The sequence below is a fragment of the Cucurbita pepo genome, chromosome 17 (genome assembly GCF_057944985.1).
Source record: "Cucurbita pepo subsp. pepo isolate OVF chromosome 17, ASM5794498v1, whole genome shotgun sequence".
Lineage (NCBI taxonomy): Eukaryota > Viridiplantae > Streptophyta > Magnoliopsida > Cucurbitales > Cucurbitaceae > Cucurbita > Cucurbita pepo.
Genome location: NC_141814.1, coordinates 12,008,963 through 12,036,318, shown reverse-complemented (window position 1 = coordinate 12,036,318; position 27,356 = coordinate 12,008,963). Strand labels below are relative to the sequence as shown.

Below are 27,356 nucleotides of genomic sequence, written 5' to 3'. Positions count from 1 at the left end.
CTCTCACTAAATCTTGCTTTCAAACTCTCCTTCGAAAATCTCTCTGCCCCGTTTTCTAAAATTTTCTTAAATCGGGGCCAGAGGCTCGAGCATACGTTGCCTGATCGTATGTGTGTGTATATATATATCATGAAGATTTGCCCCAGTAGATGCGTTATCTCGACTAATTTCATTAGACAACTGTTTGACTCTACTACATTTAGTTGCAAGAAACACATAAGATATAAAATCTTAGGTAGGCGATGATCGTGAATTGAACTGTTTAAGATAAGATTTTTTTCTAATTTCTTTTAAATGAATTTTATTGTTTTTTGGGTCCCACGTTGTTTTTCTTGTTTTTTTTTTTTAAGTTGTAATTATGTATGTGTTCGAGTGTTATCCATTTACTCTCGAAAAAGATGGACAACATGACGATGTGTTCCTACTATGAATTGAGAGTTTCTCCAATCTTCATATACGCATATTTTTATTAATGATTAGTAGTTAAAAGAAAATAATTGAGCACTTTAAAATATTTCCACAAAAAGAAACACGTAACTATCATAAAGTTATGCCCTTTTTATCACAACAAGAGATGTACAAACTTCTACAGATCTCAATCCAATGGTCGAATGTGACATTTTGAACCTATAAATGATAATAAGATATGTATGGAAAAAATAGTTACCATTAAGAATATGCTAAAACATCCTCGACTAATAATAATAATAATACCGAACAAAAAAACGGAAAATTAAATTTAATTAAAATCGGTGAGTCGTTCGACGAAGTAGCTTTCGATTTTTGAGATATTTTAAAATATTTTATAACTTAAATGCTTTGTGATCTTTAAAGTTGGCTTTTTAGAGTGGGAGAAGCCTAGTGGGAATAGGGCTAAGAAGGAGGAAAAAGTAGTGTTTTTTTTTTTTTTTTTTTTTTTTTTTTGTAATTAGGAATTTCGGTGATGTTCCACGTTGGTTGGAGAGGAGAACAAAACATCTAGCAGACACGTTTTAAAGCCTTGAGGGGAAGCTCGAAAGGGAAAACTCAGAGAAGACAATATCTGCTAGTAGTGGATTTGGGGCGTTACAAATGGTATCAGGGGCAGACATTGGACTATGTGCCAGCGAGGAGGCTGTTCCCCAAGGGGGTTGAATTGTGACGTCCCACATTGGTTGGAGAGGAAAATAAAACACTCTTTTATAAGGGTGTGGATGTGGAAACCTTCTCCCAGCCGGAAAGTCCAAAGAAGACAATATCGGCTAGTGATGGATCTGGGTTCCCCTAGCGGGAAAGTCCAAAGAAGACAATATCTACTAATGGTGGATCTAGGGCGTTACAAATGGTATCAGAGGCAGACACTGAACTATGTGCCAGCGAGGAGGCTGTTCCCTAAGGGGGGTGAATTGTGACATCCCACATTGGTTGGAGAGGAGAATAAAACACTCTTTATAAGGGTGTGGACGTGGAAACCTTCTCCCAGCGGGAAAGCCCAACGAGGACAATATTTGCTAGCGGTGGATCTATGTCGTTACAAATATTATAAAATAAAATGGGAAATTATTATTTAATTTAATTTAATTATATTTTTAGTGGATGTGAGTTATGTCATGGGCATGCCCATGCCATCACCATCCAAATAAGCATTACCTTTTATTTTTCTTTTTAATTAATTAATTAATTTATTTATTTATTTTTATGGGTATTTTTATTGTGTTGGCTTTTTAACATGGACCTCCCATGAACAACCCCTTGACTTTATTTATTTATTTAATTATTAAATTCATTTAATTATTATTTATTTATTTATTAAAAATAAATTTCAATTCAAAGGGGCAATGAGAATCATGGCTTTTTGTGTCTGAAGAGTTCCATTAAAATTTTTGCAGACACGAGGGGTCAGCTTGGCTCCTAAGTGTCAATACTCTTAGCCACAAATTTTTAATTATTTTATTATTATTATTATTAAAAACGTCACGTATAATAATAAAGTTTTCAAATAGTTCTTCTCGAAAACGACTTGAAAAATTTTCGTGTTTTCTAGAATCTATAAATCTAGCGTTTCTGTTCGATTTTGCCTTTACTTATAATAAAAATAATAAAATAAAACTATTAAAAAATATAAATTTCTTCGTCGCGTAAATAATAAATAATATGTATCAATTATATAATTTTTATAGACTATAATAAGCGTTTAAATTCAAAATAATTTAATTATGTGTATATTATTTATAATTTATCTATTTTAAAAAATATATAATATCATTAAAATTTGTAATAATTTTTATTGGTTGGATTCGATAACGTCATAACTCGATAGTTTGAGTTGGGTTAGGTTTAATTTTTTGGAAAAGTCGAAAATTTGGTTCGATTTGTGGGTTGACAATTCTTTTAGTCGGATTAACCTGACGGGCCCGAAACTAAAGTTGTAATTCAACCCAACTCTATTTTTAAAAAGATTAAGAATATTTAACGTTTGTAGCTGATGTTAGTGATGCATGGTGACTGGTAAATGTTTGATGTTTGAATTTTATGAGATTTTAGTATAAAAAAATTTAATGTTTAAAGAACCCGAAAATAAATAGTTGGATTGAGTTGAGTTGTAAACTATATTTGAATTGCTCGGGTCACCAACCCGACCAACTCAAAATTTTAAATTTGTTTAAAAGATTTTAACAATTAAGCGTTTTTCGTATTGATTTGTATCTTTAAATCCAAAGGGGATTCCTAATGAGTAACAAAAGGGAAAAGTGAATATATAATAATAATAATGATTGAATCAATAATTGAGTTTTTATTTGTTTAATTTTAAAATAAAGGAGCCGAACGTCTCGAATTTAAAATAATAGCTTTTATCAATGATATGTCGAGGTACAGAATTTGAAATTCTGATCTTTAGTTTAACCCGTTTAGATAAATTTTAGTTTTTTAATGTGTGAGATCCCACCTCGGTTGCCGAGGGGAACAAAATATTACTGACAAGGGTGTGGAAACCTCTCCCGAACAGGTAAAATTGTAAGCGGAAGCCCAAAATAAAAAGTCCAGATAGTACCGTATCGGTTAGTAATGGGTTTGAGCTGTTACAAATGATATAATATTCCACTCTAATATTTTTTTAAAAAATAATGCAATAAATACATATTCTTTTTTTTTCAAAGGTTAAAAATTTCGATAACAATAGATGTGACACATCTATATAATATAAAGTATAAACCAAGCTTTTCGGACATAAATTGCATTAAATCATATGAAAGTTTATTAAATAATATTATTAATAATAATAAAGAAATAGAATAGAATATGATTCAAAAGGTATTAATTCGAAACCAAAAAAGATAGTCCGACACGTAATGTTGAATGGATAAAGTTATTCTCTTTTACTTTTACCCCTCCGAATCATTGCATCAAAATAGTTATTTTTTAACCTTTACCGTTAATTTTAGATAGAAACCGTCAATACTTTATTTCAAAAATACCATTTTAACGTTTAAAACGGTTTAAAACATTAAAACAAAATAAATAAATTAACAATGAAATATATCTAAACATAATTTTAAAAAAAAAAAAATCTAAATGTAACTAAAAAACAAAAAAACGCCATAAAAATAATTTAATTTTACCACTTTAACGTTAATCATTAACTATACATTATACATTATACAACTCATCAAACAATTAATGTGTTCAATTCTTTGCGGAATTAAAACATTAATTAATAAATAAATATTTATTTATTAATTTAAATTTATAGAAAAAAATAAATAAAACTTAATTATTTATTTAATCTTATTTTTATCGCTAATTTAAATTTATTGTAATTAAAATAGACACGACACGACATGTTCACAAAATTAAATATATTTATTAAAAAAACAAAAAGAAAATAGTCACATGATATTGATGAACTAATTTTGCTGTTTATGATATTACATTTTATATCAATTTTGGTGTTTTCTTTTATTTATATTCAATTTTAGTGTTTCATTAATTAATTAATTTATTTATTTTCTTTTTTCTTCTTTGTTTGTTTGTACTTTTTTTTCCATAATTTCCAAAATTAATAATAATGATAAATTGTTTGAAATGATATTTTAGTAATTATTCTCCCAATTTCATTTTTTTTTTATTTTTTAATTTAGTAAATTTGTTGTTATTTATTATTTTTTTTTGTAAGATTCCGTTGGAGAGGAGAACAAAACATTTTTTTATAACGATGCAGAAACCACAGACATGTTTTAAAACAACATTTTTTTATAACGATGCAAAAACCTCTCCTAACCGACATGTTTTAAAACAACATTTATTTATAACTATGCAGAAACCTCTTACTAACAGACATGTTTTAAAACAACATTTTTTTTATAATGATGCAGAAACCTCTTCCTAACCGACATGTTTTAAAACCAACATTTTTTTATAATATGCAGAAACCTCTTACTAACAGACATGTTTTAAAACCAACATTTTTTTATACCATGCAGAAACCTCTTACTAACAGACATGTTTTAAAACAACATTTTTTTTATAATGATGCAGAAACCTCTTCCTAACAGACATGTTTTAAAACCAACATTTTTTATAATATGCAGAAACCTCTTCCTAACAGACATGTTTTAAAACCAACATTTTTTATAATATGCAGAAACCTCTTACTAACAGACATGTTTTAAAACCAACATTTTTTTTTATAATATGCAGAAACCTCTAGCTAACAGACATGTTTTAAAACCAACATTTGTTTTATAACGATGTAGAAACCTTTTCCTAACCGACATGTTTTAAAACCAACATTATTTTATAACGATGCAAAAACCTCTTCCTAACAGACATGTTTTAAAACCGCGAGGCTGACAACTATATATAATTGACTAAAACTGACAATATCTGCTCGTGCTGGGCTTGAGCGGCTAATTTTATTAGTTATTTTTTATTTATATAAATATAAATATATATATCTTTATACCTAAATGTTGGAATGTGTCCTTTCACTTTGATTTTTATAGCTTTTTGTTGTTTTGTAGTTGTGAACTTCCCTTCCCTACCTTATTTATTATATAGACACCTATTGTCACGTTCTTCGTCTACCTTTACTCTTTCCTTTCACTTTTATTCATACTACCCCTATTCTCGTCTTTTTCACGATAATAGCCGAGAAAATTTAGGGTTTATGAAAACAGTCTTCCCATCAGCTCGATTTATACACTAGCTATCTGTTCGAATTCGAAATCGACACATACATTAAGGAGAAATTTAGCTTTAAAAGTGTCGTCTTTTATCTCGATCATGAGATGAACTTATCTCGTGATTGAAGGTGAGCTGCTTTAAACATATATTTCTTGTTCTTTTTTGGTAAAAACTTTTTCGATGTCATGTGAGTCACAAGATCAGAAATGCATCCTCGAGTTCTTTCGTCTCTCTTTTCTTTTCTTTCCCTTTTTGTCAGTGCAGCGCTCGTTGTTTCTCGTATTGATTATACGATGAGATTCGCTTTGATCGATCGTAAAAGAAGAAACTGATCTGAAATAGACCTAAATTAAAATAATCTAACCGAACCGAACGAACTATATTAATATAAATTTTATAAACGTACACAAATATCAAATCTTAGAGTAGGATAGGTGCCCTATTTTTCAAAGATTGGCCTTAAATATTTAGCCATCACAATCAAAATTCCCTAGCTCACTAGCCCATTGTGTAAATTGTCCTACCAAATTTAATGAAATCAAACCACGGTTTGAGATTATTATCGTTATTTTGGGTTCGATCGGAAATTTGTGAGGCTAACAGTGATACGTAATGAGTCAAAGTGAACAATATTTGTTAGTGATGGGTTGGGACTGTTACAAATTGTATCAAAACCAGACGTCGGGCGGTGTATCAGCATCCCAACGAGGACGCTGACCTCGAAGGGAGTGAGATTCCACATTGGTTTGAGAGGGAAACAAGTATTATTTATAAGGGTGTGAAAACCTCTCTCGAGCAGACACGTTTTAAAATTGTAGGACTAACGAGGACATGTAACAAAGCAAAATAGACAATATCTGCTAGCGATAGGCTTGAGTAGTTACAACTAGCAGGATTCAGAACCAAGTTATCCATCTTTAAAATAATACTTTATATTAGTTTTTGTAAGGTCATTTTAGTAATTCCACTCAATTAAATTAGTTTGTGTTTTATTTTAAAAATTAAAATCAATATTTATTTATTAAACTATATGTATTTATTTATTTATTAAAAACGAAGTCAGATGGTTGTTGATTTATTTAATTATATTTAATTCATTTTTAATATCCTATTATTGGAGAGTCAAGCGACATGCTCCCTTTATTCAATATATAAATTATAACATATTTTAATTTCACATTTATTATTTTTTATTTAACATTTTTAATTACATTCACATTATTTAATAGCATTTTAATATCACGTCACAAACTATTAATATTTTTTAATTGCAATTAACCTCATTTTTTTAAACTTTTATTATTTTTATTTTAAAACTGAACTCTTATTTTATTTAGACTTTTATTTTATAATTCAAATTGAAATATTAAATACTCAATTATTAATATAAAATATTATTTTCCTTAATTTTTTTTATATTTTTGTGCTGCCAACTCCCATTATTTTAAATTAGAAAAATGTTTCACGTCAATTATTATTTTATTATATATATATATATATATATATATATGAGATGAAAAAACCTGCCGTCGTTTATTTTGTTTAATTTTTAATTTTTAATTTTTAGTTTTAAACACAATTTAATTTTAAGTAAATTTATTTATTTAAATAAATAAATAAATAAGCTTTTTTTTTTAATTAAATTAAATTATTATGAATTTATGACTTTTTAAGACTGAATGACCTTCCTACACCGCAGTCATTACTTTGACGATGGACTCTCCTGTGGGGCCCACACACATGTCATATTCTTAGTTAATCATCTCATTTATTTATAATAAATTTATTTCTTATATAAGAATTGCTGACGTCATTATTATTCCATTTTACTTGATAATCTTTGTCTTTTGATTTAATTAATTTATTTATTGAGGGAAAAATAAAATATTAATTCTCGATTGAAAATGAATTTAATAAATTTATTAAAAAAATTGAAACAGATATTTTTCATTAATTTATTTAATCTTAATATTATAATTATAGAAATTTTCTATAATAGACATTGTTTTAAATAAAAAATAATGGGAGAAAAATAGATAGCTATAAATGCTATAAAAATAAAAAAAGAATATATAGAAAATAACTTCTAAATATTTTGCCTCATTATTTGGAAAGTTCTTTCTCAATAATTAAATTATGTCCTTAGTCATTATTTAAAGACGAGATCGACCTTAGCTTAATTTCGCGAGTAAGTTTAAGAGATTAAACTTACATCCCGGTAATTATATTAGTTTTTATTATATTTTTTTATTAAATAAATAATTTACGTAATAATGTGTGAAGTTGGCAAAGTGCACGAGAGACTAAGTCACATGCATTAATCTTATAATATAACTTATAATTGAAGTAAAAATGAAAGATGAGAGAGAAAAAGGGTCCAAAAATATAATTGAGAGTGTACGATCATAATTTCTTAAGATCTAAATAATAAAACGTTAAAAATATATTTAAAATTAATTTTAAATTTATCGATCTCTCAGTTAATTTTAAATTTAAATCATAATGTTAAATTTATCGATCTCAGTTAATTTTAGGATCATAATTTGAATTTTAATATATTCGAAGTTATTAATTTTGAAATTTTTATTGGGTTGATTATACGCATAATTATTTAAATTTTTATAGTTCATTTTTTATTTAATGGATAAGACGACAAAAATATTAGGATTTCTATAAAATTTTGAATTAAGTTATAATATTGACCATAAATATTTTTGTGTTAGATGGGTTCTAATTGGCCTGTAAAATATTTATTTATTCAATTTTAAATATTTTATTAAGATTGACAACATAATTTCAATATATATTTAAAAAATTGACTTCTAAATAATTAAAAAAAATAAATAATAAAAAGATAATTATAAAATTAAATAAAAATAATAATAAATATATATATAATTGTATGGTAAGAAAAAACGTATATTTTAAAATTAATAATAAATTTAGGTTAGTTCAATCTAATATAGTTTTAAAAAAATCATGAATCAATACAGTTGTTATGGTTTTTATTTATTTAAACTCAACCTAATCCAAACAAGTTCGTAACTCAACCTAACCGGTACAATTTAAGCTGGTTTGATTTAATTTTCAAGTTTTCAGATTTTTTGAACACCTGATGTAACCGTGAGTCAACTTTTCATTTCGATTCAGTTAACAATTAGGACTGAATTGGTACGAACAAAAAGATTATATGAAATTACAATTTATTTTAATCATACCATATAGAAAACGACTCGATCAACATTTTAGTAATGATGTTGAGGTAGCAAAATAAAATGTAAAACTTTTAATAAACTTTTTAAAAGTACTTGTAACCCAATAAAAAAAAAAAAAAATCTAAATTTTGGTATTACAGGGATAATCACATGATTAAAAATAAAACACCATAATTAGAATTATTTACAATTTCACCCCAAATTAATTATAAAAGCAAAAGTACAACGTACAAAATTAACTCACTTTATTTAATTAATTTATAGTTTATTTAAATTAAAATCTCGAAAACTAGTTTAAAAAAAAAAAAAAAAAAATATATATATATATATATATATATATATATATGCCACGTCATCAGCCTTAAAAATGTGCCACGTCATAGAATTCCCAAGTATAAAAGCTCCTCCAACGCCCCTCCCTCATTTCTCTGACAATTACAGAGAACAACCAATAGCTTTCTCTTTTTACACTTTTGCACACAAATTTCCATATTTGTCTATTATATATATATATATATATATTGCATTTTTGTGTGTATATATATATATTGAATTGATTTGAGGCTGTGGGGGAATCGAAGAGGGTAAGAATTCGGTTCCGAAATTTCGGTGAAGTCGGAATCGGGGAGGAGAGACTGAGAGAGGGGAGATTTTTTATATTGGGATAATTTTTTTTGGTTTGGTATTGATATTGGTGGATGCCATGGCGGCGGGGGCAACTGATCGAGCGCGGCCGGTGGTGGTGCCAACGGCGGCGGCTGTGACGGTGACGGACCCAATGGGGAAGGAAGCGGTGTTGGCGTGGTTCAGAGGGGAGTTCGCGGCGGCGAACGCGATTATTGATGCGCTGTGTGGACATCTGGCGCAGGTGAGTGATGATGGAGGATCGGAGTACGAATCAGTGTTCGCTGCGATTCATAGACGGCGGCTGAATTGGATTCCGGTCCTGCAAATGCAGAAGTATCATCCGATCGCTGACGTTGCCTTGGAGCTACGGAAAGTGACGGCGGAGAAGAAGAGAAAGAAGAAGAATCAGGACGAGGAAGAGGAGGAGGAGAAAGGAGGCGATGAGGCGGCGGTAGTGGTGGTCGAGGACGACGGCGATGTCGAAATGGAGGAAAAGAAGAAGGAGATTAAGAAAATGAAGGAAGAGGAGGAAAACGACGGAAAGATTTGTTCGGATGAGAAGGAAATCGTCGAAGAGACGTCGATCGAGATTAACGAAACCGATGGCGGAAGAAATGAAGCTGTTCTGGATCCAATCGAAGAGGAGGATTCAATTCGAAGCGAAATAACTGATTCAGGTAAGTTTCATTCTCTTTTCAATTTTTGATTTCTACAGATCTCGAAACTCCAACACCAAATCACTACAGTTCATGATCTACGAAATTTCTCGAAAATCACTGAAACTCTGCATCCTTCCACGAAATTTCTTGAAAATCTTGTTTGAATTGATGAACAGTGAAACCAAATTTCTGAATCAACGACAACAAAAATTAGGCAAAATTCCTTTCCACATTCACAGGATTCAAACAGAAACCAAAAATTTCCAGAGTCAGATCCACGATTTCGTCTTTTACAGAACGCCTTTTTCTTTCGTTCTTTTCAATCCCCCCAAAAAAAAAAAAAAAAAAAAAAGTACCTGAAATCCAAAATTCATTTACGTTTCTTTTTTTCGTCCACAACTTTCCAAATGAACAAAAGTAAGTTTCAATTCCGAGCCAACATTAAGTGCGAGTTGAATCAATGATTATCTTCCCGAGGTTTAAGCGGGGGTTTGAAATTCTCGAGGCGGAAGGAAAAGGTTAAACTGTTTCAAGATTCTACGGTTAGTTCCGGAAGGACGAACACTGTCAGATACGCAATGCCTCGAGATGGAAGCTTAGTTTAATCCACATCAATTCCCATCTTTCAATCTCACCCGTCCATTTTACCCTAAAACACCCAATCCTTTTCATTACTATTATTATTATTATTATTATTTATTATTATTATTATTATTATTATTATTATTGTTTTGAGAGGGCACTTTTTTGACAAATTCCTTTGACGACAAAACTTTTTTACTTATTTTATCCTATAGAGCCTGGGGTTTTGCTTATTACTCTTCAGATTAAATTATTTGAGTCTAAAATTATAAATATAGAAATATATATATATATATATATATTCCACCCCACTTTTTATTTTTTAAAATAAATACTTCTAAATAATTTTTAGATTATAAATTTATTAGGATGTTGATAAACCATCAATGTAGTCGTGAGTTCCTGATAGTAGCTAACATGATTAGTTCTAAAATTCTAGTAGTTTTTCTACATGATGTAGTTGTGATCTGGAACGACCTGATAGTAGCTAACAGGATTAGTTTCAAAATTGTAGTAGTTTTTCTACACGATGTAGTTGTGATCTAGAACGACCTGATAGTAGCTAACCGGATTAGTTCCAAAATCCAAAATTCTAGTAGTTTTTCTACACGATGTAGCTGTGATTTAGAACAATTGTGATCTAGAACGACTGATAGTAGCTAACAGGATTAGTTTGAAGAATGTTGGACTTTTCATCCAATATTCTAATAACTTTTCTACATGATGTAGCCGTAATCTAGAGCGGCTTGATAGTAACTAACAAGATTTAGTTTGAAAAATGTCGACTTCTCACCCAAAATTCTAACAATATTTCTACTCGTACGAGTGGTAAATGATATTATTGCAACCTTTGAATAGTAGTTTCATTGTTTAGTCCTTCAATTGTTTTGTTGTTTTGTGCTCTGAGTTTCATATAAGCCTATAAGCCTATGTGTATATTTTTATATATGATATAGCTGCTTATAGCATAAAATTTGTCACGGACAATGAGTTGACCATATAGAATATTAAAAACCATATGGCTCCATTTCTGAGCATAATTCAAAATTGTCCCACCTCATTAAATGCATTTGTTTAGTGATTTGTTGAGTAATTTATTAAGATCAAGATGAAAATATGCTCATCTCTTTTGGGTGTGGAATTTAAAAACAATTGGGGCAGGATCTCATCAAGGAGTGCACCCCACTTCAGCAGAAGTTGAGATATGCAGTAATCATGGGGAGTGTGAAGCACGTCCAGGACAGATGAAATTGACAAAAGGTTTTTCCGCCAAGGAGCCAGTAAAAGGGCACATGGCGAGTTCTTTCTTTTTCCATTCAAATTTACTCTGTTCTTCTTGCTGGATTGTTAGTCTTCTATGGCGGTTTGGGCTTTGTTTGATTCATTTGGTGACATTTGGCAGGTGAATGTTGTGAAGGGATTGAAGTGTTATGAAGACGTTTTTACTGAGTCTGAATTGGCTAAGTTGGATGGGTTTGTTGATGATCTTCGCTCTGCTGCTAAGAATGGAGAGCTCCCTGGTTCGTCTCTTTCATTTGATTCTCTCTCATTATTATTTCTTATCCATGGAGATGAAATTATAAGATGTTTTCTTAATGTGTGCAGGAGAGTCATTTGTTTTATTCAATCAGCAAGTGAAGGGCAAACGACGAGAGATGATCCAGCTTGGTGTCCCCATTTTTGGACAGATAAGAGAGGAATCGGCCAATAACAACCAAACAAGTAAGACGTTTCTCTACTCATCCCATTTTTCGAGGTTGTTGAAACCCATGTTTGTCAATATCAAATCAGCATGATTTCGTTTGAGTAAGAGGTCAGAAATTTAAATCTCTTAATGCTTACAGGTCACATCGAGCCAATTCCACCTCTTCTTATGACGGTAATAGATCATCTTATTCAGTGGCAACTGATTCCCGAGTATAAAAGACCAAATGGGTGTCTCGTTAATTTCTTTGAAGAGGTATTCGATTGATTTCTTTGATGATATCTGAAAATCGAAAGTGGTTAAATTGAAGGAAAATATGGTGTGTATGTGTGTGTGTAGGGAGAGTACTCACAGCCATTCCAGAAACCTCCACACTTGGAACAGCCCATTTCCACTCTGTTTCTCTCTGAATCAACCATGGCTTTTGGGCGTTCTATTGTCAGTGATAACGAAGGCAACTATAAGGGGCCACTCATGCTGTCCTTGAAGGAAGGGTATGCTTTTTCCAACAGCCTTATCACTCAAAACTAGCTTTTGTTATGGTTTCTCATATTCAATCATGACTGATCTGAACCATCAATACATGTTTTCAGTGTCGTAGGCTTCTTTCGGTTCGTTGGGTTGGTAATAATAACAAGCATGTAATTTTGTAGGTCTCTTTTGGTCATGAGGGGGAACAGTGCAGACGTTGCACGTCATGTCATGTGTGCATCGCCTAACAAAAGGGTCACCATCACGTTCTTTCGAGTTCGACCAGACTGTGATCAATACCAACCACCGACCTCTCAGATGTCGAACGCGATGACTCTCTGGCAACCAGGAGTTGCAGGTGCATGTGCCTTGCCTAATGGAGTACCCTACGCCTATGAAGCAATGGAGGTAGTGCCAAAATGGGGGATTCTCCGTGCACCTGTTGTCATGTTAGCTCCTGTCCGCCCTGTGGTGATGAGCCCTGGAAGATCTCAACGTGATGGCACTGGAGTGTTCTTACCATGGGCTGTTAATTCAAGAAAACCAGCCAAACATCTTCCTCCTCGTGCTCGTAAAGGGCGGTTCCTGGCACTATCTTCCCCTGTCGAAACTCGTCTACCAGATTCATCTCAGGAGCAGCCAGGCATAAGTGTTTGAGTTTAAAATCAGGCTGTGGCGATTCCGAAGTCGAACCAACACGACTCGACTAAGTAGTGTTCTTGTCCTTTTACAGATCTAAGTGAGTTTTTCCCATTCCATCCCCACTCCCTACACCACAAAACCACTTATTTATTTGGATTTCATGTTCTTAGTTTTTTTTTTTTTTTTTTTTTTTTCCCTTAGAAGTTGAGGTTCAAGTTTGATGAGTAAACTAGAGGAGTTAGGTTTGAATTTTGTATTTACTTGTATTTAAATCTTTCCTTTTCCTTCTAGAGATAAAACTTGAACTACTTTCTGCTGCCCTTACATGATGCAAAATTGCTTCAGAAAATCCAACCAAAACATATATACTTCATGATTATGTTCCTTTAGAGGCCTAAAAGTACCAAGAATTTACAGGAAAATATAGCACCCGAGATATTATCCGAATCCCGACATGTCTTAAGGCCTATACTTTTGATGATTATGTTCATTTAGAGTCCTAAAAGTACCAAGAATTTACAGGAAAATATAGCACCCGAGATATTATCCGAATCCCGACATGTCTTAAGGCCTATACTTTTGATGATTATGTTCATTTAGAGTCCTAAAAGTACCAAGAATTTACAGGAAAATATAGCACCTGAGATATTATCCGAATCCCGACATGTCTTAAGGCCTCTCTATTATATAGTAGATGTGCACACTGAAGTAAAAGGAAGAACAAGAAAAGGCTCAAGATCTAGAGTTTTAGGAAAAGAAAGTACTATCATATTCATTCATATAAGCAAAAAAACAATGTGGAAGCCAGTTTAAGGACAGGAATTCAGCTTTTATGATTAGGAAATCAAGAACAATTTGAACATGATTCCTTCAAGAACAGTTTAAAGATGTACAATCACGGCACACATTGCATTTAACAGATAAGGAATAACACTTGGAAAGAAAAAAAGAAAGAGATCATAGGAAATCGATTCATAACCTCCCATAGGTTTGAGCTATTAAGCTTTAGCAGTCTCGTTGTTATTCGGTATCGGTACCCCAGTCCAAATCTTCATCATCTTCAGCAGTACTCAACCGCTTTCGCATTTCCTCTCGATTGATTATCCCGCCCTGAGTTTCTGTTTTCTTTTCCTCAAGAACGCTCAGATCCTCGATCTCATCCCACCCGAGATCTTCGTCCTCAGGCATTGAAGGCTGTGTCGAAACAATTGAAACATCACTTTGTTTCGAAGATTCACCATGATCAGACCTGGCATCCACCGCCACCTTCTCGTCTGATTTCAATCCTTGATCTTTGTTATTCAGCTCAGAGCCACCATCCAAATGTACTTTTTGATCAGACCCTTTCTCACCGTCTAATTCCTCGACATTTCCACCATTCTTGTTCGAATTCTCCTCCTCCTTATCGTCACCAACAGAACTTCCTGCCTTCAATTCCTTGACAGGAACTTCCTTCTTCGCCAATGTCGAATTGGCGGTGTTCTCCTCTTTCACCGTCTCACCGACATCCCCTTTCGACTTGACATCGTACCCTTGTTCATCGTCGTCATCATCATCAACATCCCAACTCAAATCCTCCTCTTCTTCATCAGCAATAGCTCTCTTCACAAGATTTACCCTCACTTTCTCAGCTTGCTTAAGCTTGTGCACTTTATAAAAATACCTATACCAGAATGTTTCATCATCAACAACACTAGGAACAACTTTTTTGTGTATATTATCCAATGCTCCATTTTCTTCAAACAAGCTTTCAATTTCCTCACTTCTATCACTCAGCACAAATTGTGATTTCCACTTCTCATAATCATCCACATCTTCAGGTTCATCACAGTAAGTGGCTGTGTCGCCTTGAATCGAACGAACCTGAGCATCAAACCTACTGTAGGGCTTGGAAACCGAGTTTCTTTGATTACTCAAATTTTGGTTACCACTATTATCAGAATCAGATTCATGATCTATGGCGATAATCGCATCCTTACCTTGTGCGATAATCTGAGCCGTACCTTTCAACACGGAACTACCGAATTCGTCGAAGACGTGCCCTACCGTCTCCAGCGATCCCTGAGCGACCTCAATTTCCTTCTTCAAACCGGAACCAAATTCCTGGAGATCCCGCCGGTAGGTTTCGACAACCGATTCCGATTTAGCACTCAAAGTCTTGAGCAAACCACCGAAGCTCCACGCCCCGGCAGCCGCATAGGAATCGGCGACAGGGCTTGGAGAACTCGGATCCGACGATTCTTCTCCTTCTTTCAGCAAGGATTTTTCAGGCGATTGAGCTTCAGATTCGGACGTCGTCGAAGGATCCAGATCGTCGGTAAACACCGATCTGAAGAAATTCATTTGACGGATTTGAGAGAAAAATTGATAAAAAATGGGGGAAAACTAGTTGCGATTATCGGTGAAGAGCAGAGATCAAAAGAAGCACGGATTTGAAGACTCTACTGAAACGAAGTTCGGAAAGGAACCAGTGTTCGTCAAGACGGTGGGAAATCTGTAGATGGAAGAACTCAAGGCCACACCATAATCGGTAAAATTCAAAACCTCAATCCCATTTCAAACTACAGTTACTTGTTTGGGAAATTTTCCAATTTAGGGCTTATATATATATATGGCTTGATTTCCACTCTGTCTTTAGGTGTTCTAATGTTAAATTATGCTAAATACATCAAATTTTAGGGTTTGTTTTCAATTTCATCCTTTAAATTTGTTTTAAAAACTAATTTTCTATTAATAATAATTTGGTAGATACATGACTGTTTTTTGTTTGTGTTCTTGTTATGTTGCACAGGAGTGTTCATATGACTCAAGAAGCTAACCAACTCAGATAACCCAACCCATGGGTTGGGTTATATATTTTTTCGGTTTAGGTTGGGTTGAGTCAATATAACCAAATTGAAAATAGGGTTACAATCCAACTTAATTATGTTGCTCGCAGTGTTTATATGACCAACCCAACCCAAACCATAAAATGTTGGGTTAGGTTAAGTGCTTTTTTGGTTTATGTTGGGTCGAGTCAACATGACCAACCCGAAAACAGGGTTACAATTCAACCTAACCCTTTCTTAAAATATACATGAGTAAAACCTATAACTATATCTTAAAAAAATGATAACTTAAAATAGGTTTCTCTAGTGATTAGATTAAAACGTTCATAACCAATACCCCAACTAACCTCAACAACGAGAAGTGCCTTTATATTAAGCCTCGTAGGCTCCAAAGCAACCAAATTTATTTCGTACCCTTTTCCAATATGTTCGTAAAACCTTTTGATTCACTCAATCTAGCGAGAAAAATGTTAAAAGTGTTTACCTTTGAACGGATCCAATTCCCGTTCAGTAGCCAAAGCTTGACTAATAAGGACTACCCACCTGAGTCGGCAAAAATCCTGGAATCTCCATTTCATATCCAAATTCATAGCCCATTGAATACCCAGTTCCCAGCAGACGGAGTATACGCACTTCATCGAGTTATTTTTTCTTTTGATTTAGTCCCATAAGTAATAGCAAGGATGACAGCAGAGCTATAGTCAAAGAAGCCGCGGGGAAGCAAAAACACCAATAAATAGCTACACGGGTCGCATAGAAGCTTTAAGAGACCGGTGGAAGCCGCATAGGTGGCACCAATAAAATTTTAAATAAATTAATTGTTTTTCTGAAACTTTTTATTTGATGTCTAATAGATCCTTAAACTTTAGAGAAAAAAAAAAAAAAAAAAAAAAAAACATGAACGAACACAATAATAGAAAAGGAGAGAAATTCAATTGGATCATAACACTTTCTATTCACATATTCACAACAAGTTCAACCAATTCTTGTTCTTGTTCTTCCTTCATGTTCTTCCTCTCTCTCTCTTCTCTTTCCCTTTCTTTTTCCACTTACATTGTGGAAACCTCTTAGATCTAAAAATTAGGGTTTCTTTTTTTTGTTTGTTTGTTTGTTTTGTTTGTTTTTATCCTCTTTCCTCTCTCTCTTCTCTCCTCCCCTCTTCTACTCTTCCAACGAATGAGTGGCTGGACGGTAGAGATCATAGGGAGCCCACAGGTGATCCACGGTGCAGGGCTTCCTAGAGTCTAGTCTTAGCCACGGCTTCCCTTTCCCGCTCCAATGGAGGAGACTGATCGGACCAGGGTGGAGGCTCCGGCATTTGCCTTCTAGGTTATCGCCTCCTAGCCCGTGCTGGTTCCACCGGTGGTCGACGGCGTGGATGTTGCCTGCAAGCACGAGGAGGAACGGCGGCAGAGAGCCTAGGTGGTATATCCGCCGTTGCTTCTGCACTGACATCCACTCTTCCATCTTTTGCGTGAACTCCCCGTCCCTCCACTTCTCCACGTCCACTACCATTACACCTGTGTCATATACTACACGTGTTAGCAATAAATAAATACAAGATATTTATTAATAATAAAATTAAATCTACCGTCAATATATATAATTATTAAATAATTTATTAAGGAAATAAAAAATTACCCTACTTAAAAAATTTACAAAACTAAAAAAAATAGGAAAAAAACGAGAGAAAACAATAAATTGATACAACATATTTGTTTAGGTCAAATATGATACCTATGAATTGAAATGTAATAATAAATTTTTTTTATTAGTGCGTATTTTTTAGAATATTTGCTAAAATTATTGCGGTTGAATGGTGGTGGTGAAATTATCTATTTATAATCATTGAAAAAATTATAAAGAAAATGAAATTAACGGTAATAAATGGATACAAGATATTTGACTATAATAGAAGATGAGATATGATACCTGTGGTGAACTGTAATGAAGTGGAAATGTAATAACGAATTTTTTTATACCTGTGTTGAAGTAGCACGGGTTTCGTCCCTCGAATGTGCTTGCTAGCTTTTGGTCCGACCAGAATTGGTCGGTAAAATACTTTGTGAAGTTTGCATGGCAATACTCCGGTGCTCCTAATGCCTGTGCATGAACGAACATAAAATTAAAATAGATTAAAATATTTTAGGGAAAAAAAAAACCCTAAATTTTTTTTTTTATGAAATTGAAATGTAATAATGATTGAAAAAAACAAAAAAAAGAGAGTATAAATAGGCAGTTGAGGGATTTATGTTGTTGAATTGAAGTTTTTCATTTTTACCTTCCCGCCCAAATCCACTCCCCAAAGCTCTGCAACGTCGTCAACAACGACCAAATCGGAGTCCAAATAGATCACTCTCTGCACCTCCTCCGGAAGAATCTCCGCCAGGTAAATCCTAGCGTAGTTCAATGGCTGATCCAAAGCCTGACGAATCGATTTCGAAATTTTTCCCCGAACCCTACCGGCGTCGAATCGATAAACCTTAAATTTCAGGTAAGGAAATGTGGATTTGATGCACGAGAACACCTCCGGCTCGTATCTCGCCCACAGGAAGTGAAATTCAACATTCTCGGGGCAAGTTGAGTGTTGAAGAATCGACAAAACGGCCGCCATTGTTCCTCTGAGGTAATTCGCATCCAATGTCATAGCGACGTGAATCTTCTCATCTCTATTGCAGGAATCGCCATTGCGAAACGCAGGGGCTTCGCGGAAGACAGGAACATCGGAGGAAGGCTTGCGGATGATCCCTAGGCGGATTCCGGCAGCAGAAGCGGCGGCATCGGGGAGGAGGAAAGACAGGAAGAGGCCGAGGAAAGAGATGGAGAAATGGAGGTGGAGGTTGTTCCAGACGGCCATTCCTGCCCTGTAAATTGAGTTGGAAATTGAACGGCAGGGGAAGAGGGGGAAAAAGGCTAGGGAAGGGAGTTTGGTGAAAGATCAAGAAAGAGAGAGAGAAGGAGTGATGGCAGCCATTGTTAGGCTGGTTTGGAGAATGGATTAGGAAGGAAGAAGTTAGGGATGATCGATTAGAAGGGATAAAATATGGATTTGAAGGAGGTTGGTGGGGATTCTGAGGAAGGGAAAATTCTTAGGAAAACAAATGCCTATTTCTGGCCATGGTGATTGATGATGATGGTGGGATCATTGAGAAACGCATGAAACCATGCCTTCGCGCTGATGGAGGTACATTTTCTAAATTTCCTTTCATCATCCATTTCTTTTCCACCATTCACTAACTTTTCAACACAACCTTAGAATTTTTGTAATGAAAAATGCCAATCCATATTCAAATCGAGTTCTCGTGCTTCAATTCAAAAATAGTTACCATTCTATCGAATTAGTATCTAAGAACTTAGATCGATAAACCTTCTATAGTTAGAAAAGTTAACATCAAATTAAGAACTTAGATGAACTGTACAACCTAAAAGCATCGTAGTTGAGGCTTTATCTACGAGTTTTTTACATTGTTGTCGACATCGTTCTCTCTACATGTGTAATATGACTGCATCCATTATAAACTAAAAAATCGATCCGACGTGTTATTTTTCATTAAATATTATTCATTTTATTGCAATAAATGTAGAATAAAATGCCATTTATTTTTTTGTTACCATGAATATTATTAATTTATAATAAAATATATTTTTAAACTTTAATATACAAACTTAAAAATATGAGTGAGTGGTCTAGAATATATTTTTTTTCTTATTTTAAAATTAGAAAATTATACTTATTTTAAATTATTAATTCTACGTTTTAATGGAAAAAAAAACGATATATTGTAATTTATTATATGTGTATTAAAATTAGGGGATCTCAATAAAAAAAAAAAAGTTAATTTAAAAAAAAATCATAGATTTAAATGAATTTCTTTTAAATTTAGTTATTTTAAATGAATCATGACTTTCCAATTTTCATCAGTTACCTTTAAAAAGAATTACATAATTGTTTTATTTATTTATTAATATTTAGTAAGATTGTAAAAGATTAATAATTTTTAAATTAATTTAAAATGAAATCACGTCAAAATAGTTATTTAAATTAATATTAACTATTACTTCAAGGTTTTAATTATTGGAAATTATTTTGGTTTTTGTCCAATTTTTAAATTTATTGTTCGAAAATCCTAACTTTCAGTCTACCCGTCGCTCGTCTCTACATAGTATCTGCAAATTCTCGACTGCGCGCGCCGTCGTGCGACTTGCCGGATACTGAGCTCACTTCCCGCCGCTCACCGTTCTTCACTACGCCTGTTCAGAGTCTCTCCTAGATTTCTCAGAAAAAATCGGATTGGAAGTCGAAATAGCATCGCAGATGGAGAATCCGGAAAGTGAGAGGATTACTACGAACATAAATTGGAGGCTTCCGCTACATATTTTTCAGGTAATATTCTCCAAAATCCCTATTTTCGGCCTGCAGGTTCTTCTCTAAATCTTGGATTGATGCTGATTTTAAATTATGAAGGTGCAAGTATATATGTTTGATGGAATTGCTAATATTGTTGATGAATATTTGCTAATTTTTAGGCTAATCTTATTTAGGATTGCTACCCCGCCATTTCATCATTCAACGGCGCCACCTCGTGTTTGGTTTTTTCTTCAATCTTCAACGTTATGATACACCGTCATTGCACCTCATACTTCAATTGAATCCTCGCCGTTCCAGTTCAGTTCTTTTTTACCTCTGCATCTTCCACTCATACCATTTCTTTCATGTCCTTCCTGAAACAATGTAGAACGTTGATCGATGCAAAGCTTGTTCACCAGCAAATTTTGGTTAATGGCTTCACTGATTTGGTTACACACGCCATTGGAGGCTACATTGAGTGCAATGCATTTGGACAAGCTGTATCGCTCCTTGAACGTCTCGTTCCATCTCATTCCACCGTTTTTTGGTGGAATGCGCTGATTCGACGCTCTGTGAGGCTTGGTTTTCTTGATGATGCATTGTGTTTTTATCGTCAGATGCAGAGACTTGGGTGGTCGCCTGATCATTACACCTTTCCATTTGTTCTCAAAGCTTGTGGTGAGAAACTATCATTTAGATGTGGTACCTCAGTTCACGCCATGGTTTGTGCTTATGGGTTTGAGTCAAATGTATTTATTTGTAATTCTGTTGTGGCAATGTATGGGAGATGTGGGGCATTGGATGATGCACGCCAAGTGTTTGATGAGGTGCTTGAAAGAAAGATAGATGACATTGTGTCTTGGAATTCAATTCTTGCTGCTTATTTACAAGGTGGGGAGTCAAAAGCTGCCCTCAGAATTGCCTTTCAAATGGCTAAGCACTACAATTTCAAACTTCGCCCAGATGCTATTACACTTGTCAATGTTCTTCCTGCATGTGCATCAACATTTGCGACTCAACATGGCAGGCAGGTACATGGATTTGCGGTTCGGAGTGGATTGGTGGATGATGTGTTTGTAGGCAATGCTCTTGTGGATATGTATGCTAAATGCTCGAAGATGAATGAGGCAAACAAGGTGTTTGAGCAGATGAAGGAGAAGGATGTGGTTTCTTGGAATGCTTTGGTAACTGGCTATTCTCAGATTGGTAGCTTTGATGATGCTCTCTCCTTGTTTAAGAGGATGCAAGAGGAAGATATTGAGTTAAATGTGGTAACATGGAGTGCTGTGATTGCTGGCTATTCTCAAAGGGGGCATGGTTGTGAAGCCCTTGATGTATTCAGGCAAATGCAACACTGTGGGTTGGAGCCAAATGTTGTTACTCTTGTGTCTCTTCTTTCAGGTTGTGCTTCTGTGGGAGCATTGCTTCATGGAAAGCAAACACATGCATATGCCATAAAAAATATTCTCAACTTGGATTGGAGTGATCCTGGAGATGACATGATGGTTTTTAATGGCCTAATTGATATGTATGCTAAATGCAAAAGCTCGAGAGTTGCTCGCAATATTTTTGACTCGATAATAGGAAAGGACAAGAACGTGGTGACTTGGACTGTCATGATTGGTGGGTATGCTCAGCATGGCGAAGCCAATGATGCAGTAGAACTTTTCTCTCAGATGTTCAAGCAGGAGACCTCTTTAAAGCCTAATGCCTTCACTCTATCTTGTGCCTTGATGGCTTGTGCACGTTTGGGTGCATTAAGGCTTGGAAAACAAATCCATGCCTATGCTTTGCGTCATGAAAATGAGTCTGAGGTTTTACATGTAGCTAATTGCCTTATAGATATGTATTCCAAATCAGGGGACATTGATGCTGCTCAGATCGTATTCGACAACATGAAGGTACGAAATGCTGTTTCTTGGACATCCTTGATGACAGGTTACGGTATCCATGGTCATGGTGAAGAAGCTCTACGTGTTTTTAATCAAATGCGGCAAGTTGGTCTTTCAGTTGATGGGGTAACCTTTCTTGTCGTTCTTTATGCTTGTAGCCACTCTGGAATGGTGGATCAAGGCATGAACTATTTCCATGGTATGGTCAAGTACTTTGGGATTGCACCTGGAGCCGAACATTATGCATGTATGGTTGATCTCTTGGGCCGTGCAGGTCGTCTCAATGAAGCAATGGAACTCATTAAAAGCATGCCAATGGAACCGACCCCAGTTGTATGGGTGGCTCTACTAAGTGCTAGCAGAACCCATGCTAATGTCGAGCTTGGGGAATATGCAGCAAGCAAATTGATAGAATCTGGGGCGGAGAATGATGGTTCATACACATTACTTTCGAACTTGTATGCGAATGCGCGACGTTGGAAAGATGTAGCTAGAATCCGAAGATTGATGAAACATACTGGGATCAAAAAGAGGCCGGGATGTAGTTGGGTACAAGGCAAGAAAAGCACTACAACCTTCTTTGTGGGTGATAAAAGTCATCCACAATCAGACCAAATATACAACATTCTCTCCGATTTGATTCAACGCATCAAGGACATGGGGTACGTTCCTCAAACAAGCTTTGCTCTTCATGACGTTGACGACGAGGAGAAAGGCGATCTCTTGTTTGAGCATAGCGAGAAGTTGGCTGTTGCATATGGGATCTTAACATCAGCTCCAGGACAACCCATTCGAATAAACAAGAACTTGCGCATATGCGGTGATTGCCACAGTGCCTTAACCTACATTTCCATGATTATTGAACACGAGATCATATTGAGAGATTCCAGTAGGTTTCATCATTTCAAGAAAGGCTCCTGCTCTTGTAGAGGCTATTGGTGATGGACAAATTGAATCAAGACTATGAGGTAACTGTTTTATGTCATTTGTATGAGGTAACTGCAAAAATATTTTGAATTTATATCTAGTGATTATTAGGAAATACATGTAGATCTTTGAATTCACCTCGAATTGTTATTAAGAGTCTATCACATTGTGGCAAATACAAGCAGATATTTAGAGGCTATCACCGATATATTACTACCTTCCATAATATCTCGAGTGACTACTGTACCTTCTATACATTAGCAATCTTTACAAAGTTTCAATTCGAATTCTGAAAGCCTCAAATCATGTTCGAAAAATTGTCCATTTCTCTGAAGTCTCATTCTGTTTTCTGAAACCATCCCAACTGCAGATGAAGTATGTTTTAGGGGAGATACTTAGAAGGAAACCACATTTCTATTAGGTTCATCATATGTGAAGAAACAATCATACCTTCCAAGCATACATTCCAAAAAAGGCTATGGTGTCAGCTGACCAGACGACTGCAAAAGACTTCAAGAAAAATGGAATTATAACATTGAGTAAGGGGACGAGGAGGAATAGATAGTTGAGAGCTTCTTTCTCGTTCTTTGAGCAGTCTCGTGCTCGAAGCGAAGGTATTGCTGTCATCCAAAATTTTCACGTAGTCAGTAGAAGCTACCTTGAGTTTCTCTAGTGAAAATATGGAACTTATTGTAGCCAAAATAAGTAAGAGTTGATGGAGAAAGTTGGTTGAAAACAGTCGAGATGACATAGAAGATGAAATATAACAGCCCAAGTCCACCATAGCAAATATTATCCGTTTTGGCTTGTTACGTATCGCCGTTAGCCTCACGGTTTTAAAATGCATCTGCTAGGGAGAGGTTTCTACACCCTTATAAAGAATGTTTTGTTCCCCTCTCCAACCAATGTGGGATCTCACAATCACCCTTTTTGGGTGCTCAGCGTCCTCGCTGGCACACTGCCTGGTGTTTGGCTCTGATACCATTTGTAACAGTCGAAGCCTACCACTAGTAGATATTATCCGTTTTGGCCCATTACATATCACTATCAGTCTCAGGGTTTTAAAACGTGTCTGTTAGGGAGAGGTTTCCACACCCTTATAAAGAATGTTTTGTTCCCCTCTCCAACCAATGTGGGATCTCACAATCCACCCCCTTGGGAGCCCAGCGTCCTCGTTGACACACCACCCAGTGTCTGACTCTGATACCATTTGTAACAGCACAAGCCTACCACTAATAGATATTATCCACTTTGGCTCATTACGCATCGCCGTCAGCCTCACAATTTTAAAATGCCCGTGCTAGGGAGAGGGTTCCACACCCTTATAAAGAATGTTTTGTTCTCCTCTCCAACCAACGTGGAATCTCACGTTAGATCTAACAAATACAGTACCATGATAACTAGCTTTCTTTTTTAAGCTAAGAAATGATCAAAAAATTATAAGGGAAAAAACTTACTGAACATCCATATTGACCACATTCCCATTAATCTCCATATATCTGGTTCGTTGGAGGGGAATAGAAGATTAAAAGATAGCACACCACCTAATAACATTGAGGCATAGGCTTGAACCTCAAAAACAGTATATAAAGTAGTTCCAGGCACTGCAGGATTCTTTGAAGCAGTAGAGGCCCTTGGTGCAAAGGTTGCAGCGGTCTTTTGAACAACCTGTTATGAAGTTATTGAAAGTGTGAAATGCTTAGATATCAACTATACACAAGCTTTCTCTTCAAACTAAAATGCACTTTGTTTTTACTTGGAATGAATGCTTGTTGATTCTTATTGGTCTTGGATCATGTAATAGGTTCAGTTGGAACGTTTGGAACACCGTGATCCTTATCAGTTAGCCTCTCTCCCTAAAGGAAGGATGCAAGAGCACCGCCTCCATTAACGACTGTTCATCTCTATTACGCCCCCCGTTATGACCAAAAGAACTCATTTACCAACCCAAAGGAAGTTAGCACAAAAAAACTTCACCTTCTTAGGAAGATTAATCTTCTAGAGAGAGAGAGGTGGAAATAGAAGCTTCAAGAGCAGCTAACGAGGAACGAGAAAATGTGGCCCGAGAAACTCCTAGGCAAGATCTTTAAAGCATAGATCCTTAAGGTAGATAATAATGGAAAGAAAAGGAATTTAAAGGCTCCAGCTAGGCAAAATTAGAACGTTGGAGAATTTTCTTAAACCTTTTGAGTCCTTTCTGTGAGATCCCACGTCGGTTGGGGAGTAGAACAAAACATTCTTTAAAAAGGAAAAGCCCAAAGAGGCTGAGCGGAAAAGCCCAAAGAGCCAGACAATATCGGCTAGCGGTTTAGAGTTTAAGGTTTGAAAGGAAAAGCCCAAAGAGGGCAATATCGGCTAGCGGTTGGTTTGAGTCGTTACCAATCAGAGCCAGACAGAAGAGGCTGAGCCTCAAAGGGATTGGACACTAGGCGGTGTGCCAACAAAGATTCTAGGCCCCGAAAGGGGTGGATTAGGGGGCCCCACATCGATGGGAGAAGAGAACGAGTGTCAACGAGGACAGTGGACCTCGAAGGGGGGTGGATTGAGATCCCATATTAGTTGGGGAGGAGAACGAAACATTTTTTATAAGGGTATGGAAACCTCTTCATCGTAGAGCATTTTAGAAAAACCTTGAGGGGAAGCCTGAAAGAAAAAGTCCGAAGAAAACAATATCTGCTAGCGGTAGACTTGAGCTATTACGCTACTCCGCTTTGTTTCTAGAGAAAGTCCAAAAATTCCTTCATGTGTCAAAGAAGTTGAAGAGCTATGTGGTCTTCTGATAGCCATTCAAGAATCCATAGAGAACCCATCGGTACACTACGTGCTATTAATCCCATTAAACAACTTCCATTCGCCCTAAAACTTGAAAAACAGAACCCCACTAGACAATTCCAGAACAAAACTTCAGGATTCAAGTAAATTTCGAAAATCCAAATCAAACCCATTAAACAATCACAACAAAAATCATTAAAGAATCAAGAAAAATGACAAATACCCACTAAATTTAGCCTTCAAAATCCACAAAAACGATGAACAAACCTTCTTGAGGTCTTTATCCAGCGCAGGAGCAGTGGACGCCCTGCTTTGCTGCTGGGCTCCGGCCGCTACCTCGTCTCCATCTTCTTTAGACCCCTCGGCTGCCTCGGTTTGCAAGTCGTTGGAATTGGCGCGTAATCTGTGGGCTCTTCTGATGGCAGAGAGCTTCGAATAAACGGCGGATCTGTGGGAGAATAAGCTTGGGACATCACAGAAATGGCAACCAGAAGTGGGTATTAGAGTGTTCATAGCTCCGCTATGGATAAGAAACGCAGGCCAGAGGTGAACCTGCCTGCACCGCCTGTGGCACTCTGAACCGTAACCTTAATTATTTTTATTGTTTTTGCTTTAAATATTATTCTTTTTCTTTTCTTTATTTTCTTTGCTTCATTTTTGTTTATATATCCATTCATTTTTATACTTATTCTTCTAATAAAAATTAAATTTTTTGAAATGTTGTTATTAATTTGTATTAGGTTTAAATTTTATAAATATAGATTTAATTATCGAGCTTAAAATTATAGGGATTGAAGTGAACGTTTTAATGGTAGCTTATCAACGTGAGCCTCAACTGATAAAAAGTATGTATCATCAACTAACAGGTACGAAGTTCAAATCTCTGTCTCACACATTGTAAAAACATTGTTATGTTAACATGTCAACCTGAGCATACAATAAGACATCTTTCGATCTAAGCTTGAGTATGACTCATTTTTTTTAGTTCGACTACACTTAGGGCGTGATATTCGAACCTTCACCTTTTTGATTGATGATACGTATTGGCTACCATCTGAGTTTAGCTCAATTGGACCTTAGTAACTCAAAATAACATGACATGGATTCCACATATTATTCTATAGTTTTTTTTTCCTGAATAGAGGCGAGACTATGCTCGTATCGACATTATAATATAGTTTATCAATTAATGTGACCTTCAAATGCACACTACTACATTTGTAACATTATTCTAAACAATAGAATATGACATGTGACACTTTTTTTTTATAGTTATTTTATTAAATTAAATATTAAATAATATATCGTTTTTAACGAGAATAAACAAATTTAAGATAGATCTTAAATTTTGGATGATTCTCTCCATAAACAAGTGGATGAAAGTCAAGGGAGAGAGATATGTTATAACTTGTGAAGCAAAAAGTTTTCTAATGGAATATTTATTTATTTATTTATTTATTTGTTATTTTCTATTTTAATCCCATTTAGAGATTCTTCATGACCCGTTCTTTGGCCTATCAGTGAA

The 27,356-nt window shown here is 35.0% G+C and overlaps 5 protein-coding genes across 6 annotated transcripts; 2 read left to right on the top strand and 3 right to left on the bottom strand.

Moving 5' to 3' along the window:
* The first annotated feature begins 8,805 nt into the window (after positions 1-8,805).
* On the top strand, positions 8,806-13,354 carry LOC111779033 (oxidoreductase, 2OG-Fe(II) oxygenase family protein). Its single transcript, XM_023659078.2, has 7 exons — positions 8,806-9,682; positions 11,408-11,541; positions 11,649-11,766; positions 11,852-11,968; positions 12,091-12,206; positions 12,291-12,445; positions 12,605-13,354. The coding sequence occupies exons 1-7, from the start codon at positions 9,082-9,084 to the stop codon at positions 13,077-13,079; spliced, it is 1,716 nt and encodes a 571-aa protein (XP_023514846.2). The 5' UTR covers positions 8,806-9,081; the 3' UTR covers positions 13,080-13,354.
* Positions 13,355-13,872: 518 nt separating this feature from the next.
* Positions 13,873-15,625, bottom strand: LOC147787669 (uncharacterized). The gene has a single exon (XM_087119068.1). It carries the CDS (start codon positions 15,405-15,407, stop codon positions 14,085-14,087), a length of 1,323 nt encoding a protein of 440 aa, XP_086975194.1. The 5' UTR covers positions 15,408-15,625; the 3' UTR covers positions 13,873-14,084.
* A 1,376-nt stretch (positions 15,626-17,001) lies between these two features.
* Positions 17,002-18,860, bottom strand: LOC111778505 (putative galacturonosyltransferase-like 4). The gene is made up of 3 exons (XM_023658381.2): positions 18,174-18,860; positions 17,875-17,995; positions 17,002-17,412 (listed from the first exon to the last, which is right to left on the bottom strand). The coding sequence occupies exons 1-3, from the start codon at positions 18,747-18,749 to the stop codon at positions 17,054-17,056; spliced, it is 1,056 nt and encodes a 351-aa protein (XP_023514149.2). The 5' UTR covers positions 18,750-18,860; the 3' UTR covers positions 17,002-17,053.
* Positions 18,861-18,934: 74 nt separating this feature from the next.
* On the top strand, positions 18,935-23,077 carry LOC111778504 (Tetratricopeptide repeat (TPR)-like superfamily protein). Of its 2 annotated transcripts, none has more exons than XM_023658380.2 (3): positions 18,935-19,076; positions 20,057-20,276; positions 20,435-23,077. In XM_023658380.2, exon 3 carries the CDS (start codon positions 20,606-20,608, stop codon positions 23,072-23,074), a length of 2,469 nt encoding a protein of 822 aa, XP_023514148.2. In that variant the 5' UTR covers positions 18,935-19,076; positions 20,057-20,276; positions 20,435-20,605; the 3' UTR covers positions 23,075-23,077. The 2 variants fall into 2 exon arrangements, with proteins under 2 accessions (XP_023514148.2, XP_023514147.2); XM_023658379.2 differs by having other exon boundaries at positions 20,031-20,276.
* Positions 23,078-23,184: 107 nt separating this feature from the next.
* On the bottom strand, positions 23,185-26,429 carry RPH1 (resistance to phytophthora 1). Its single transcript, XM_023658382.2, has 4 exons — positions 26,099-26,429; positions 24,517-24,727; positions 23,510-23,679; positions 23,185-23,423 (listed from the first exon to the last, which is right to left on the bottom strand). The coding sequence occupies exons 1-4, from the start codon at positions 26,342-26,344 to the stop codon at positions 23,397-23,399; spliced, it is 654 nt and encodes a 217-aa protein (XP_023514150.2). The 5' UTR covers positions 26,345-26,429; the 3' UTR covers positions 23,185-23,396.
* Positions 26,430-27,356: the final 927 nt, after the last annotated feature.

What these genes read in the sequence shown, in the direction of transcription:
- LOC111779033 (XM_023659078.2), top strand. Translation starts at nt 9,082, where the DNA reads ATGGCGGCGGGGGCAACTGATCGAGCGCGGCCGGTGGTGGTGCCAACG. An exon ending in TAAGAATGGAGAGCTCCCTG is followed by an intron (nt 11,767 to 11,851) that starts GTTCGTCTCTTT and finishes TAATGTGTGCAG; the next exon opens with GAGAGTCATTTGTTTTATTC. An exon ending in ATGCTGTCCTTGAAGGAAGG is followed by an intron (nt 12,446 to 12,604) that starts GTATGCTTTTTC and finishes GTAATTTTGTAG; the next exon opens with GTCTCTTTTGGTCATGAGGG.
- LOC147787669 (XM_087119068.1), bottom strand. Translation starts at nt 15,407, where the DNA reads ATGAATTTCTTCAGATCGGTGTTTACCGACGATCTGGATCCTTCGACG.
- LOC111778505 (XM_023658381.2), bottom strand. Translation starts at nt 18,749, where the DNA reads ATGGCCGTCTGGAACAACCTCCACCTCCATTTCTCCATCTCTTTCCTC. An exon ending in GAGTGGATTTGGGCGGGAAG is followed by an intron (nt 17,996 to 18,173) that starts GTAAAAATGAAA and finishes GTTCATGCACAG; the next exon opens with GCATTAGGAGCACCGGAGTA. An exon ending in CCCGTGCTACTTCAACACAG is followed by an intron (nt 17,413 to 17,874) that starts GTATAAAAAAAT and finishes TATATGACACAG; the next exon opens with GTGTAATGGTAGTGGACGTG.
- LOC111778504 (XM_023658380.2), top strand. Translation starts at nt 20,606, where the DNA reads ATGTCCTTCCTGAAACAATGTAGAACGTTGATCGATGCAAAGCTTGTT.
- RPH1 (XM_023658382.2), bottom strand. Translation starts at nt 26,344, where the DNA reads ATGAACACTCTAATACCCACTTCTGGTTGCCATTTCTGTGATGTCCCA. An exon ending in GTGGTCAATATGGATGTTCA is followed by an intron (nt 23,680 to 24,516) that starts GTAAGTTTTTTC and finishes TTTGGATGACAG; the next exon opens with CAATACCTTCGCTTCGAGCA. An exon ending in TTGGAATGTATGCTTGGAAG is followed by an intron (nt 23,424 to 23,509) that starts GTATGATTGTTT and finishes CTTCATCTGCAG; the next exon opens with TTGGGATGGTTTCAGAAAAC.